Below are 16,611 nucleotides of genomic sequence, written 5' to 3' on the forward strand. Positions count from 1 at the left end.
TGTGTGTGTGTGTGTGCGCGCGCGCGGTCACTGTTGCTAACTAAATCAGCAGTCATTTGTGCTCTAGCTCTAGAGAGAGGAGGGGGGGGGGGAAGGGGGAGAGAGAGAAAATGCATACAAGAGTTGGAATGGGAAAGAGATGAATTGATCAAAGGGAGGCGGCAGTCAGGATAGGTTATAATGTATCGATACATTGATAGATTGGTGTGGACTAAACTTTATCATGTTGAAAGAGGTGAACTGATCAAAGGCAGTCAGGATAAGTTATAATGTATTGATACATTGATGGACTGGAGGGATACGGCAGTCAGGATAAGTTATAATGAATTGATACATTGATGGACTGGAGGGAGACAGAAGTCAGGATAGGTTATAATGTATTGATACATTGATGGACTGGAGGGAGACAGAAGTCAGGATAGGTTATAATGTATTGATACATTGATAGATTGGTGTGTACTAAACTTTATCTCGTTGAAAGCGGATACTTTTAAGCTGTTTTTGCTTTTTTGCTTTTTGGTTTATTGGCCGTTTATTTCTTAAGGTCAACCACTGAACACCCTCGAGACATGACTGTGTGTGTGTGTGTGTGTGTGTGTGTGTGTGTGTTAGGGATGTAAGAAACTAGCAATACACTCGAGTATCGTGATATTATCTTTTGTGATACTGTATCTATTCTCAAAACTACTATATCGATGTTTAATTATTTACACGTAAAGGTTCGTGCCAAACATTTTGTGTTGTGTGTAACCCCACGACTGCTAGATAACAGTGTTGTAATCTATCTTCAGCCGTTTGACTCTTCCACTCCAACCCAACATCGTAAACTGAGACAGGAAGTAGCACAAGCACAAAGAACAGAGGCCTATGAAATCGCAACATATCGCCTTTCTTACAGTATCGCGATATATTGAATCGTAACCCCTGTATCGTGATACGTATCGTATCGCCAGATTCTCGCCAATTTACAGCCCTAGTGTGAGTGTGTGTGTGTGTGTGTGTGTGTGTGTGTGTGTGTGTGTGTGTGTGTGTGTGTGTGTGCGCAAAGGCAAATGTATTATGTAAGACAGTGTTTCTCAACCCAGTCCTCAAGGAACCCCTATCCTGCAGATTTTCATTGTAACCCTGCATAGGTAGCTCTGCTTGTACTTACTCAACCAATCATCTCACAGCACTTAATTATGCAAGGTGTGCAAACTCTGACATTCACTGCCGAGTTACTACAAACAGGTACCTATTCAGGGTTGCAAAGAAAATCTGCAGGATAGGGGTTCCTTGAGGACTGGGTTGAGAAACACTGATGTAAGAAGAGAGAATATGTTCATGAGGCAGTTTGAACTGAATAAGTGCATCACACAGTTGAGCCACAGTACTGCACATTGATGCGTGCGCACACACACACACACACACACGCACACACACACACACACTTCGACTCACTTCACAGCCCGACACCGTGCACTAAATCATCCACTGACAGTGAACAAGCCAATCTGGCTCTTTCCTCCTGCCCAGTGCTGAAGAGGAAGACGGTGGAGTAGGGAAGCCGGCACAACAACGTGCAGCGCAGTGCTTTAGGGAGTGTAGGACTGCCATAAGGCGGCTCGCAGCGAGTGTTGACAAGAGAACAACTGTCTGACAGAGGACGGGCTGTACCAAAGAATGTAGGAAAAAGGGAAAACAATTTAGCTGAGAGAGTCAAAACAGGTAAGTAATTCCTAAAGATGGGGCAGGTGGAAAAGAGGAGATTTCTAAATCAGCGCACTCTTTTTTTCCTTTTTCGTCCCCCCCCCCCCCCACCCACGTTTTCCTCCCCAATTGTATCGGGCCAATTACCCCACTCTTCTAAGTCCAGGTCACTGCTTCACCTCCTCTGCCAATCCGGGGAGGGCTGCAGACTACCACATGCCTCCTCTGATAAATGTGGAGTCGCCAGCCGCTTCTTTTCACCTGACAGTGAGGAGTTTCACCAGGGGGACGTAGTGTGTGGGAGGATCACACTATTCCACCCAGTTCCCCCTCCCCCCCGAACAGGCATCCCGACCGCCCAAAGGAGGTGCTAGTGAAGCAAACCAGGACACACCCACATCCAGCTTCCCACCTACAGACACAGCCAATTGTGTCTGTACGGATGTCCGACCAAGCCAGAGGAGGCGCTAGTGCAGCAACCAGGACACACCCACATCCAGCTTCCCACCCACAGACACAGCTAATTGTGTCTGTAGGGACGCCCGACCAAGCCAGAGGTAACACGGGAATTCGAACCACCGATTCCTGTGTCGGTAGACAACTGAATAGACCGCTACGCTACCCGGATACCCACACACTCTTATTTTCAAGTGTACACAAGTTACCCGAGTTAAACACCATCTCGATGTCACACAAATACACCACACTAAAACTCTGTGTTTTTACAGGGATAGTGTTTGGTGTGAAGGGTTCTCTAGGAACTTGCTCCTGGGTACAGCTCAGCAACCTTCCCATGCACCGGCATAGCAGTTTCCCTGCTATCACGTCAGTGTGGAAGCGTCCTTCGCAAAATCCCAACATGCAAACGCTCAATGTGTTTGAGTGTTTGCATCTTGGCTTGTGCTGAAATGATTAAATCTATTGGAACAGTTAACATGGAGACCCATTCGGCCGTGTTAACGTGCAAAGCCTGTGTGCTGTTCAGAGGCTCTGGTTCATTCCGACGTGGTCAAAATGGAAATGGTAATGTTAGGTGCAGTAATATCACTTTGTAGCTTCTGGTGACCATCCCACTGCTGTCGGCAAACCATTATCTGCATACCGACTAAGGTCTGTCACTGGTCTGCTTAATGTCAGTAGTCTCAAATGGCCCATGTCAAATCTTTTTGTAATACACGTGTGAATAAGTTAATCATTATAAGTCACATTTGGGTGGCCTTATGCATATGAAATAGGTAGCGACTGTACAGAAAACGGCTTGTTCTGTTGTAACAGGTGTCTGAAATTGAGATTTGACCAGAAACATAGAGCACTTTGAGTGTGTTGCAGCTAGAAAAGCGCTATATAAAATGCAACTTGATTGACTGATTGAATGTGTTGTGCATGACACATGGGATGAAACACAAGTGAAAATGGATATGTACATGTGTTCAGGACATGTGCAAATATGACAGCTTCGCATTCAAACAAGTCAAGTCAAGTCAAGTCCATTTTATTTGCAGTCAACTCCTCCTCCATTTTCCACTGCACTATTGCTGTATTGTGGAGCAGCTCATCTAACAACAACAGCAAAAAGCAATTGCAAATACAGGCGATATACCAAAAATAGCAACACAACAAAATATTCTAGTCTACCTATAATTTTTCAAGTTCCTAGTAAATGAAGAGGTGATGATACAGAGGTGGTCATGGTACAGGACGGCGTGTGACTTAATTAAGATGTAGGGATTTGCTCTGTGTGTGTATGTGTGTGTAAGCTGGTGTAGTCATGAAGCACGGTACATAAGAAGTCTTTTTGGAGAGAACAGGACGTGCAAGCACGCCTATGAAATGAGCAGACCTACAAAGCAATAGAGGTGTCTGTGGGAGTTTAACAAGCAGGCATTGTGATTGACATGTGCATGAAAATGTTATTTCTCACCTGTTTTTCCAGTTTCTGCTGCCTAAGACTGGTGCCATCATCTTCAAGGCCGCTGGAGGAAAAACGGGAGATGCCAGTGATTAAAGATTGTGCAAGAATCACACAAATAACCATTGCTTGCAAATGTGTTATAGCTCCGAATATTAGCTTTTAAATTCACCACCACCAGAGGGCACCACTACTATGACTGAAATTAACCCCCCGACCGGATTTGTTACCGCGACTTTCCTGCAATCACTGTCTTTCTAGACATCATTGACAGAATATTTTCATGAAGTTTCCATAGGCCCCTTGAAAGGGTTCATGAGTTGAGAGGTTAATGAAAACAGGCATAGACACGTGATGCGAAAAAGACCAACAGCCAACACTATCAGCCAAAATCAATGAGCGTCAGCCCTACACCCATGTGCTTCACCCATTTGTCAAAAACCATGCAAGATTGTCAGAGGCACTTGCAGAGTTTGTAAATGAAGGAAAGCCAAACGTATCTGACTCTTGAAAGTGGGGGAAAAAGATTTAGAGACACAGAGAAAGAGAGACTGACTATTGCAAGTTGTTCTCTTCTCTCCCGTCATCTCTCTCTCGCAATGATGTCTTCTCCTTTCTCTTCATCTGTGTGTGTGAATGGTGTCATGTGAGTCTCCCTTGTGTGCACGTGCAGTCTGTCCTCCTCCCAGGTCTCCATGGTAACGGTGGTTGCCACCTGGACACTGCTTGGCATCCCCCTCATCACATTTTCTTTTTATATATCTTATAAATCCATATAATTTTCTTATCCTGTTTCAATGTTATATCCTTCTCTCACTAAGATGTGTGAATAATGTGTTTGGTTTTTTTTTTCTTCTTTACATGATGGTGGTGGTTGCGTGGCTCAGGTCCTGGGCTGTTCCGGTGGCGTCTGGACACTGCTTGGCATCCTCCTCATCATATTATTCACATATTTTCTAATTCCATTATAATTCTGTTATCCTCTTTCAATGTTGTATTGTGTAAATTGTGTAAACACAACATCCATTGCATGTTGTCCGTCTTGGGAGAGAGATCCCTCCTCTGTTGTTCTCCCTGAGCTTTCTTCCTATTTTTTCTCCCTGTTAAAGGTTTTTTTTTTAAGGGAGTTGTTCCTTATCCGATGCAAGGGTCTAAGGACAGCATGTTGTGTTGCTGTAAAGCCCACTGACGCAAATTTGTAATTTGTGATATTGGGCTATACAAATAAAACTGACTTGACTTGACAGACAGACAGACAGTGATAAACAGACTGACAGAGGAGGAGTACCATATTAACTGTGTCCAACAAGGATTTTTTCCCCCCAAAAGCCCATGCAAAATCCATGTTGCTTAGCTACAGTGAAGGAGCAGGGCAACAGCAGGAGCCTTTTTAAAAGGGGTCTGTGACCCACCTGTACACATATACACAGAGAGAGAGAGAGAGAGAGAGAGAGAGAGAGAGAGAGAGAGAGACACACACACACACACACACACACATACACACACACACACACACACACACACACACACACACACACGAACAAAGACAAGCACAGAGACCAACATTATACTTGTGAGTCACTGGTCTGGTTTCTCTCTCATTACTTCTTGTCTGATAAATCTGTTGATTTTATATTTCCTGCAAGGATCAACATCAATCTGATAAAACAGACCACAAGAACAGGATGAAAACCTCTTCATATCAAACCTCGCATCTTAACAGCAATTTTGCCGTCAGGGAAGCTCATAAGGATTTCTAGCCACCCATCCTCAAAGCCTCTCATGTGTGTTCCTGTAAGTGACATGATGCTGTGATGTCACACGTGGCTTAAGGGTACTGATGCTTAAGGCGGGTTGACATCACAGCACACCACCTCTGAAGGGCAGCCACAAAAAGCCAGTGCCTGTTTGCGCCCAATAGCATCCACAAGCATGAGAGACACTGTTATGTTCTTGATAAAATACACACTATTACACTTCTCATCACCATTCATAGCCCGATGAACCGGCATGGGCTGCTCAGCTTGAGATCCACATTAGTCATCAACCACGAGGTTGGATGTGGAGCATGGATTAGAAACTTGTCATGCTCCTGATCTTAGCCATCGCTGGTATGTCCTCCAAGTAGCATGAGCTGTTGACTGTAGCAAACAGATGGGTCTCCAAGGAGGCCATACACAACATCAGAAGAGGTGCTGGCAACAGAAAGATGAGCTGGAGAGCGGGGCACCAGGTAGCTAGTTTAATTACACACGCAGGACTGTCATTAAGGATGGTGAGCAGAGGGTTTGTAAAATGTGTCAAGGTAGACTGAACAGAGAGAACCCCGGGAGGACGGTTAGCAAACCCCACAACATGATGTGTAAAATCCTCTGTCAGCCAAGTCAAAGTCTCACAGCAACCGGGTAAAGTTTAACACAGAAATACATGACAAAAACGGGGAAAGTTGTACACAGCAAGGTTGTGAAAAGAGAGTGTGAGTCAAAGAAAGTTGAGTCAGTTCATCCGGACATGTTTATTGACAGAAATGTTTCATCACTAACTGAAGTTTTCATCTATTCATCTAAGGAAAAATGGGGGTGCAAACTCACGTTTGCAGCGGCCTCACCCAGTGCCAACTATGCAATGTCTTTGTCCACGTCCACGTCTGAGTTTGTGTCATTATGTGAAGAATTATGTCTGTGATCGTCAATTTCGTTTGATGGCTGGGAAAGCTGGTGCTGGATCGGCTGGGAGAGCTTGGTCTGCTGCGTCCCGTGGGCCGAGGGACCACGGCCCTGCCTAGAGTTGCGCCTGAAGAGGAAACACCAAGGGCGGTCTGACAGGATGCGGAAGCAGGGCGGGCTAAGCTAACTGCAAGCCCATGCAAACTGGCAGTTCCGATAACACCGAAGGCGGTCTGGTGGCGGCCTCGCCTAGCATCAACTGTGCAGTGTTTTTGTCTGCATCTGCGTTTGTGTCGTCGTGTGGAGTACGGGGGAGGTGTGTCGAAGGTGTCTGGCTGGGAGAGCTGGCGTTGGATCGGCTGGGGGAGCCTGGTCTGCTGTGTCCCACCGGACACAGCAGACATGAAGAAGAAACACCAAGGGTGGTTTGACAGGATGTGGAAGCAGGGCAGGCTAAGCTAACTGCTAACCCATGCAATTTGGCAGTTCCGATAACACCATGGCAGTCTGTTCTCTCTTTTGTGTTGCACAGCTGTGGGCTGAGAGAAACGAAATATCATCTCTTTTGTGTACTTAAGTACATGAATGAGATGACAATAAATTGTTCCTGATTCTTGATTCCTAAGTGACCTCTTCAGTCTAAACAGACTGCAGGTATCCCCACCCTTATAAACAATACAGTGGCATAACGCCCGAACCAATGACCAATTTCATATGCAAATATGTACAATAGTGTACTATTGTACACACAGCCATTGAAACTCTAGTTAATGGTCACGCCCATTTGCACAGGAAACTGGTCATTGGTTCGGGCGTTATGCCACTGTATTGTTTATAAGGGTGGGGATACCTGTAGTCAGTTTAGACTGAAGAGGTCACTTAGATGAGTGATGAAATGTTTCTCTCACTAAACGTTGTGTCCAGATGAACTGATTCAACTTTCTTTGGTTTTCTTGCTTGGATTATTGAGCATGGATAAAGACAGCGTGTGAGTGTGTTTGGGCGTATGCACTGTATATATGTTCATGTTTAAATAAATGGTTGGGTAATGTTGCTGCCTACCTCGCTGATAAGTTTGAAGAGAAGCTGGAAGAGCTGGAGGGTCTTTAGGGGACACCACGAGATGGCACAGGGCATGTGGATGAGAAGAGAAAGAAACAAGTTACAATACAAAACAAACAATAATAAGAATAAGAAAGAAAAGCCACTTTATTTTGTCATTGTATTCTTACAGTGAATTTGTAATGTACATGCGCTGATGGGCCTTTGCACAAACAACATCAGTGACAAAGTAAGATTTATCAGCTTTGTGCTTTAGTTGTTTGACTAAAATTATTTCCAAAACACATACTTCTAGAGTTGACATTGGTCCATCGAATAGATAGAAGAAAAGAATGATGAAAGCCACTTTATTTTGTCATTGTACCTTACAACGAATTGTATTCTTACAATGAATTCGTTCTCTGCATTTAAGCCATCCTATTGTATAGGAGCAGTGGGCAGCTGCAGTGCCCGGGGACCAACTCCAGTTCTTCTTTCCATTGCCTTGCTCAGGGGTACAGACAGGAGTGTTAACAACCCTAAGCACCCTGACACACCCGGCCAATGGTCGGTCCGTTGGTGAGCGTCTGTGACTCTAGTTTTTGCGGTGTGTCCCGCACCGTCGGCACTACTCGGACCACTGTCGGCAGCTTTTCAGCTGATTCAGCATGTTGAATCGGCGGGGCCCGTCAGTGAGAGAGATCACTCCGATTTGCTGTTCAGCTTAGCAAATCAGTGCAGAATGTACATGCCAGTTGGCTGTCGGCGGTAGTCTTTGCGTTGTGTTCAAGTGCTACTTTTTGGTACAGACGGCAGGTGACGTGAGGCGACGCAACAGTTGGCCTTCGTCGCCGCTAGTCGGTTTGGTGTGTCTGGGCCCTAACATGCATGTCTTTTTGATGGTGGAAGGAAACCCACGCAAACACGAGGAGAACATGCAAACTCCACACAGAAAGGACCTGGGATGGCCTGAGGTTCGAACCCAGGACCTTCTTGCTGTGAGGCGACAGTGCTAACCACAAGGAAACGTCTGTTGCTGCCTACCATTGAAATACATGTTAGCCAATTGGCTGGGATACTGAAAATAACATCTAACACATCCGTAATATGTCAGAGGACAACTCTGGACTGGGCACTATGTGAGGTAACAGACAAGATCATTCACAGAGAATTATCCTGATCAGTTCAAACTACTGGGATGATAGTATGTCCTCTCCAACACCTGTTCTTTAAACATCTCCCCTTCACACACACACACACACACACAGAATAATCCATCACAGCTGTGAGTGATAAATGTTTAATTAGTTCGTCACAGCTTGGGTGACAGGTTGTGTCACACCGAGGTAACCATAGAGATCTCTGCTCCGTCAACAGTGCACCAGTGCCAGCAGCCATGATTTCAAAACTGCAGCCAGTTGGCCAGGTCCAAGTGTTAATCACAAACCTGGCTTAGCACTGCACTGAAAAGATTTTACTGATGCACAAGCAGCAGCAAATCCATCAAGACATGGAAATGTATTTTCAGTTGCAAATATATACAAAAAAAAAAAACGAAAACAAATATTTGTCCATTTAGGCTTCATGAGACATTAATACTAAAGGCATACATATTGGCTACAAGGTGGAGTAAAATCTGTCTTATCTCTCTAACAGCGGAGTTGCGAAAAATGACGTTTTAAGGCTCTAACATAGTAGTTCTCTATCACAGGAACAGTTTTAAGAATACCACATTCATTTTCAGAAAAAGTCTGAAACAAGGACGAGCTTGCTCCTCACAGTCTTGCTAATGACCATATCAAAGCGATCTAAAAAAAAGAGGCATGGTATTAACCAGGGGAATCTCATTACCAGAGTGCAGCCGATTCTGCAGGTTGTTCATTTTAATGAAAGGCTTCCATAAACACACCACCGCTTTCAAGAAAGGACATGCAAGTTGAATGAGCTTCACTTAATTCCTGCCACGGGCAACTGGTGTTCTGACTAAGAGCAGGCTGAATGAACAGAGGTCTGAATAAATTAAACCTGAGGCGAGAGACAACATTATCAATGAAATATACTTAATGTAGATCACACAAAAATGTGTCAGCACATATAACTAAGCGATAATCAGAACATTGATGATGTACTTATTTGAGAAAAAAAAGAGTCAATAATGGTGTTTCCAGATGAGTGAGAAATTAAAAAGGTTGAGGGGTGTCTGGGGTAGCATAGTGGTCTATTCAATTGCCTACCAACACGGGGATCGCCGGTTCGAATCCCTGTGTTACCTCCGGCTTGGTTGGGCATCCCTTCAGACACAACTGGCCGTGTCGGCGGGTGGGAAGCTGGATGTGAGTATGTGTCCTGGTCGCTGCACTGGTGCCTCCTCTGGTCAGTCGGGGCGCCTGTTCGGGAGGAGGGAGAACTGGGGGGAATGCCGTGGTGCTCCATCCCCCTGGCGACATCCTCACTGTCAGGTGAAAAGAAGCGGCTGGCGACTCCACATGTATCAGAGGAGGCATGTGGTAGTCTGCAGCCCTCCCCGGATCGGCAGAGGGGGTGGAGCAGTGACCAGGACGGCTCAGAAAAGTAGGGTAATTGGGGAGAGAATGTGGGGGGGGTCAAAAAAAAAAAGAAAAGTTGAGGGGGTTGAGGGGCGTCCAGGTAGCGTAGTGGTCTATTCCGTTGCCTAAAGACACATGGATCACCAGTTCGAATCACCGTATTACCTCCGACTTGGTCGGGTGTCCCTACAGACACAATTGGCCGTGTCTGCGAATGGGAAGCCGGATGTGGGCATGTGTCCTGGTTGCTGCACTAGCGCCTCCTCTGGTCGGTTGGGGCACCTGTTTGGGGGGGTGGGGGAACTGGAAGAATAGCGTGAACCTCCCATGCACTTCATCCCCCTGGCGAAACCCCTCACTGTCAGGTGAAAAGAAGCGGCTGGCGACTCCTCATGCATTGCAGGAGGCATGTGGTAGTCTGCAATCTCCCCGGATTGGCAGAGAAGGTGGAGCAGCAACCGGGATGGCTCGGAAGAGAGGGGTAATTGGCCGGATACAATTGAAGAGAAAAGGGGGGAAAACTCCAAAAATAAATAAAAAATTTAAAAAGGCTGAGGTTCTGATCATTACAGTTTCTGCTAGCATTGGTCTAGTCAAGACAACCCTGAGCCTGGACTAAGAAAATACCACGACGGAGCAGCTATCGAAATCTTTTGACATCGGTAATCCTCTAGGTAAGTGTTCTGAGCACTTCCTTGGTTACCGTGTTTAAATGGAACTGCTAACAGCGTGCAATCAGGGTCCCTCCGCCCATGCCCATGGCCATGCCCTCACACAAACACAGACACACGCCTCACGGACTCTCGTTACAGCATACAGTCACAGCCCGATGGTCTGAATAAGTAACGATGTGGGTGCAGAACCATGAGGGAGAGGCAGATCCTTGACAACAGGTTAGTCATTATGCTAGCCAGAGGGACGGAGAGGGGACAGGAGAAGTTATGGCAGACACCTGACCTCTGTCCTGGCACAAACGAAACACGATGTTTCTCTGTCCCAAAAACCCAACACAGCGAGGAGAGCTCCAACAACCAAGTGTGTGTGTGTGTGTGTTCTGTGTGAGCCTTCTCAGTCCTCTAACTCTGCAGCTGTTAAAGTAAACGTAAGTCATGAAGGAAAAAAACAAAAGAAAGGCTTGTTTATCACACCGGCTTTTCTGGAACAGCGAAAAGTGTGTGTGTGTGTGTGTGTGTGTGTGTGTGTGTGTGTGTGTGTGTGTGTGTGTGTGTGTGTGTGTGGACACACATGCATGCGTCCATGCATGTTTGTCTGTGCTTCTGTGTGTTTGTGAATGCTGCCGTGCAATGTCTATGCGGGTACCTGTACGACCAGCGGCTGTAGGCAGGCTGAGATCCTCCGTTCTCTACAGTGTCCATGGGCGCTGCTTAAGGACCGCTACTCTAGGGCTCGGCTATGTGCAGTACCATGAACGTATTCATTCACCACAAAGCCCAGGGGAAAAGTTTGTGGTCCTAACTAACAGGCACCCCTGCAAGCTCATAAATTATAAGTCATTGAAAAGGAGTAGCTACGTCCAACCCGGGGCCGAGGGAGTGAAAGCCACCACTGCTGAGGCGAACTGAGGTCAAAGAGAAGGAGCTGTTGCCATGACTCCTCACTTGAGGCAACCCATAGGGATGCAGTGGAGGGGAGGTATGCAAGTGACAGGCCAAAGTACTGTGCACTGCGGATTTTAACATCAACCGCAGCGAGACAAGCTCGGCTCATTCCCCCCCTCATTTCAACAACGCTACAGTTTGTTTACAAGTTAGGAAAGGGCTCCTACCTACCATGGGTTGGCAGTGTTTCTCTGAATTTTTCTTAACCGAGGTAATATCATCGAAAGCTCCTTTTTTAGACTACCCAACAACTTTCCTGTAACTCCCTGAGAAACTAAGCAATCACAGCAACAACTCATTTCCTCTGATTCATAACAAGGCATTACTCATATCAAGCCACAGGGAAGGGGCCGCATCATGTACAACTCAGTCATATACAAAACTGGAAACTGAGCTTAAAATAGCCAGACTCGACAGCGTCCAGGTGGCGTAGCGGTCTATTTCGTTGCCTACCAACACGGGGACCGTAGGTTTGAATCCCTGTGTTACCTCCAGCTTGGTTGGGGGTCCCTACAAACACAATTGGCCGTGTCTGCGGGTGGGAAGCCGGATGTGGGTGTGTGTCCTGGTCGCTGCACTAACACCTCCTCTGGTCAGTCGGGGCGCCTGTTCGGGGGGAGGGGGAACTGGGGGGAAATAGCGTGATCCTCCCACGCACTACGTCCCCCAGGTGAAACTCCTCACTGTCAGGTGAAAAGAAGCGGCTGGCGACTCCACATGTATCGGAGGAGGCGTGTGGTAGTCTGCAGCCCCCCCCCCCCCGGATTGGCAGAGGGGGTGCAGCAGCAGCGACCGGGACAGCTCAGAAGAGTGGTGTAATTGGCCAGATACAATTGAGGAGAAAAAGGGTGAAAAAATGCACAAGAAAAATAGCCAGACTCACTCCAAAGAGTCATGCCTAGTCAACACATTACAGTATGAGTGAACACTGGCATTGAATAACATATTCTGTGCCTGTGCCCTTTGTGATAAGAGCACAGGGAGGGATGATAAGGGAGAAAGACGCATCCTTTAAGGTAACACAGTAAATGGAAACTCACAGACTACCCTTTCTAAATCGGGCGAGGCGTGCGGGACCTCACTCTTGTTGCTAGGACACCAGAACATCAGGTCTGTGTTTCAGCGCTTAAGTGCAGAGCGCAAGAAATGAAAGATAAAACGGAGGCACCAGCGTGTTGGTGTGCACGAGTCTTTCCTGAGGGGCGAGGAGAAAAATGGCGAAGGTCAACTGATGATGAGCAAGGGAGCTACTATACACCTGAGGGAGTTATTATCCAGCTCAAAACAAATGATGGAAACAAGCTACAGTTGTTTATAACACCGATTCCCTTAGGGTCCCAGATGCACTTTGCCCACCTATTATTGTCTCGTACTACAGGCGTCATTTTTTATAGGGACCTTTAATGGCAGGTAAATTACCATACACTGAGCATCAAACATCCAAGTCCGATGAAGGTAAGAGCAGCCACATGCCCTGGAAACAAGCAAACAGAATGGCTGTTATCTAATGGCCATGCCTCTCTTCTTCAGCTGCAACGCCGCAGTGCACTTCATTTTTATCAACAAGTACAGCAGCAGCAGTCAAAAGTCGCAAAAGCTGCAGCATCCAGTGTTGTGAAGAAGCAAGCTCAAAACAAATACCAGAGATGTTTCCTCAGTCTTTCAGCGCACGACCAGCACAGTGGATTACCGAAGCCAACTGGGCCATATGTGAGTGGAATGTCCTGAAACCACACAAGTATTACACCTCAGCCATCCTCTGCAGAAGCTGCTGATCTAGCCCATTAGATTGGCAAGGGACTGTTCGTAATCGAGGTAAACTAATACACGCTAAGAATAACGATAACGCCAGAATGCCGAGATATGCTACTGAAGTGAATTTTGCGTCTGCTTCTTTAGGGGTTAACATGTCTTACACAATCACCAGTTTCAGCCAGTGGTCAAAGATGTGTTCCAACAACACAACTGCCATTAACCATGACTGACTTCTCTGAAAAACTTTTTTTTTTTGTTATGCTCACTCTTAGGAGATCGAGGGAGCTAAACCGTCATTTTTCTTACTTTTTTGTTTATCATTCTTGTGTTTACTGCACCTTACTTTCAAGTAAACAGTACACAAGCTTAGATAACCCTTTTATAAACGCCACAATATCCTTAAGGACATTCTTTAGCATGATTTAATAAGTTTTTTGTCCGTCTTGGGAGAGAGATCCCTCCTCTGTTGCGCGCCCTGAATTCTCCCTGTAAAGGGGTTTTTTCTAGGGAGTTGTTCCTTATCCGATGCGAGGGTCTAAGGACAGGATGTTGTGTTGCTGTAAAACCCCTTGAGGCAAATTTGTCATTTGTGATATTGGGCTATACAAATAAAATTGACTTGACGGTACTTAATTGTGCCTTGCACAAATATTTGTTGAAACTATAATCTTAGCAGAGAGGACAGGTTCTCGGTGAATCAAAGGGCCTAGCCAGATTTAGATAATTCTGTTGTATACTGCAGCGGCACGGTGCCACAGTGGTTAGCACGGTTGCCTCAAAGCAAGAAGGTCCTGGGTTCGCGCCCCGGGGTAGTCCAACCTCGGGGGTCATCCCGGGTTGTCCTCTGTGTGGAGTTTGAATGTTCTCCCCGTGTCTGCGTGGGTTTCCTCAGGGGGCTCCGGTTTCCTCCTACAGTCCAAAGACATGTAGGTCAGGTGAATCAGCCATACTAAATTGTCCCTAGATATAAATGTGTGTGGGTGTGAGTGTGTGTATGTTGGCCCTGTGTGATGGCCTGGCGGCTTGTCCAGGGTGTCTCCCCGCCTGCCGCCCAATGACTGCTGGGGTAGGCTCCAGCATCCCCGCGACCCTGAGAGCAGGATAAGCGGTTCGGATAATGGATGGATGGATGTTGTATACTGCTGTACACAACAGTACTAAGCACACAACAACACAGATAGCACAGCATGTGCCACAAACCTTACAGTGCACATTTTAATATCAGATAATAATAATAAAGCAGGCCTAAATCCTAACAGTGTTAACACAATGCTCTGTATCCACCGCACTACAAAAGACTGAAAAGACCGCACTAATGTTCCTCTTTCAATGCTTCTACTGTCCTCTCCTGTAATGAAATAATGGAATAACATTAGGGGTCTTCTGCTGTTATGATAAAATCCCTGATTGCCCCTGTGCATCTCTCAAAACAGATTCAGCTGTTTGAAAAATCCATTGCCGAGTGACTCACCAGCAGCCCACAGCAGCACTCGGCTCACCAGCTGGAGTGAGCAAGAGGGTGATACAAAATCTACGCACTTTAGGAAGAAAGCTGCAGGGCAAGACAGAGCTAATGGACAACTTTCTGAGATTTGACTAAAAAGAAGAAAAAAAAGAAACACAAATTATCTGAGAGGGTTTACTGGACAACGCTGGGGTACTCTTCCGTCATTAGTTCATTGATATTTCATTACAACGCCGAAACTGATAGTAAACTTCAACCACAACGTCATCGATCTTCCATGAATACTTTAACAATCAAATACACAAACAACACAAGACTATTGTTCAAGCCACATCCTTTTCAGACGAGGTTAGTGAAGTGGATGCACCAATTCCTCTTTCAATGCTTTTACTGCCCTCTCCTGCAACAAAATATCCATATAAACATTAAAAATAGTCCTAATACTTTTGAGTATTAGGACTATTAGTAGTATTAGGACTTTTTCTCAAGTACAGCCGCTTCTCATATGCTTTGGGTACGCACTGTTAATTCCCCAATCATCTTCTGACTCGTACTCTCCCACAGAAGTCAGTGTGGTCCGATGTTGTCTTTAGCAATTAATTTCAGTAAGCCCTCGCTAAATGTCAAACCACAGGACTTCATTACCCAGACTGCACTGTGCAGTGTGGTTCTAGAGTTACAGGCCTTGATGAATCATTGATCTGAAGAGTTCTTGCTTAACCTAGCCTATGTTTTTGCATTATTTCAAAGGACAAGGTGGCATGAGACGCTAAGTTACCATCAACAGTGACTGAATTCATTGCCACTTGCAAATCAAAACACAGTATGGGTAGTGTAGTAAAATGACCCTCTGGTTTGGTGTGCTTTGATGCAAAGACTTGGGTGATGAAGATTGTTTTATGACAGAGAATGGAACGTACATACAGCATAAGTCAGCGGTGATTCCCTATGTGGCAGGAGTGTCAGAACAGTTGAGACGTGTGTTTTCCAAACACCGCGTCTCAGTTGCTTTCAAACCCTGAAACATGCTGCGCCAGAAATTGGTCCCCCCCAAGGATCGGGTCCCCTGGCACAAACAGCAGTGTATGCTGTTAAGTGCCAGGAGGATTGCCGTGACTTGTACATCGGGGAAACCAAACAGACACTGGCCAAGAGGATAGCACAACACAGGAGAGCTAACACGTCAGGCCAGGACTCCACAGTCTACACCAATCTACAGGCCAGTGGCTACTCTTTCAAGGATGAGGATGTGCACATCCTTGATAGGGAGGAGGGAGGAACGCTGGTTTGAACGAGGAGTCAGAGTGGCCTTCTATGTGAAGGGGGGGGGGGGCTAAGAGTACCTCTGTCACCATCTTACAATGCTGTGATTGCAACCATTCTCAAATCCTCTGTGAAGAATACACATGGCCATTGAAACTCTAGTTAATGGTCTCGGCAATTTGCATATGAAACCGATCATTTTCGGTCGATATGCAACTGTATTGTTTATAAGGGTGGGGATACCTGCAGTCAGTTAAAACTGAAGAGGTCACCTAGATGAGTGATGAAACGTTTCTCTCAATAAACATTGTGTCCAGATGAACTGATTCAACTTTTTGTGATTTTCTCACCTGGATTACTGAGCATGCATAAAGACAACATACATACACTTTCACACCCAAGAGACTGTACCATGCCATATAATATTGTGATCATTATCTGTATATTGGTAATTACAACAACGATGTAGAAAAGAATGAAATTGATTAGGCCTCCAAGTTGTAAATATTAGCAATAATTAATATATCTTATTCACTGTAGAAATTCCACACTTTATATCTAAGGGTTCATCAATACACATATCAAAAAGCCAACAAGGAGAGTGTTGCAGTATTTTTTTCTTCATCTCAAGCACTGCGTATGGTACATAAACAACAAG

The 16,611-nt window shown here is 45.8% G+C and overlaps 1 protein-coding gene across 3 annotated transcripts in view; it reads right to left on the reverse strand.

The window, feature by feature from the left end:
* Positions 1 to 16,611, reverse strand: part of tulp3 (TUB like protein 3) — a 49,155-nt gene that overhangs the window by 30,180 nt on the left and 2,364 nt on the right. For all 3 annotated transcript variants that reach the window (XM_056276277.1, XM_056276275.1, XM_056276276.1), the window contains exons 2-3: positions 7,327 to 7,368; positions 3,611 to 3,662 (exon numbers count right to left, since the gene is read on the reverse strand). In XM_056276277.1, coding sequence (XP_056132252.1) covers positions 3,611 to 3,662; positions 7,327 to 7,368 — 94 coding nt within the window. The remainder of the gene's footprint in view (positions 1 to 3,610; positions 3,663 to 7,326; positions 7,369 to 16,611) is intronic.

Source organism: Lampris incognitus, chromosome 3 (assembly GCF_029633865.1).
Source record: "Lampris incognitus isolate fLamInc1 chromosome 3, fLamInc1.hap2, whole genome shotgun sequence".
In the NCBI taxonomy this organism is placed as follows: Eukaryota; Metazoa; Chordata; class Actinopteri; order Lampriformes; family Lampridae; genus Lampris; species Lampris incognitus.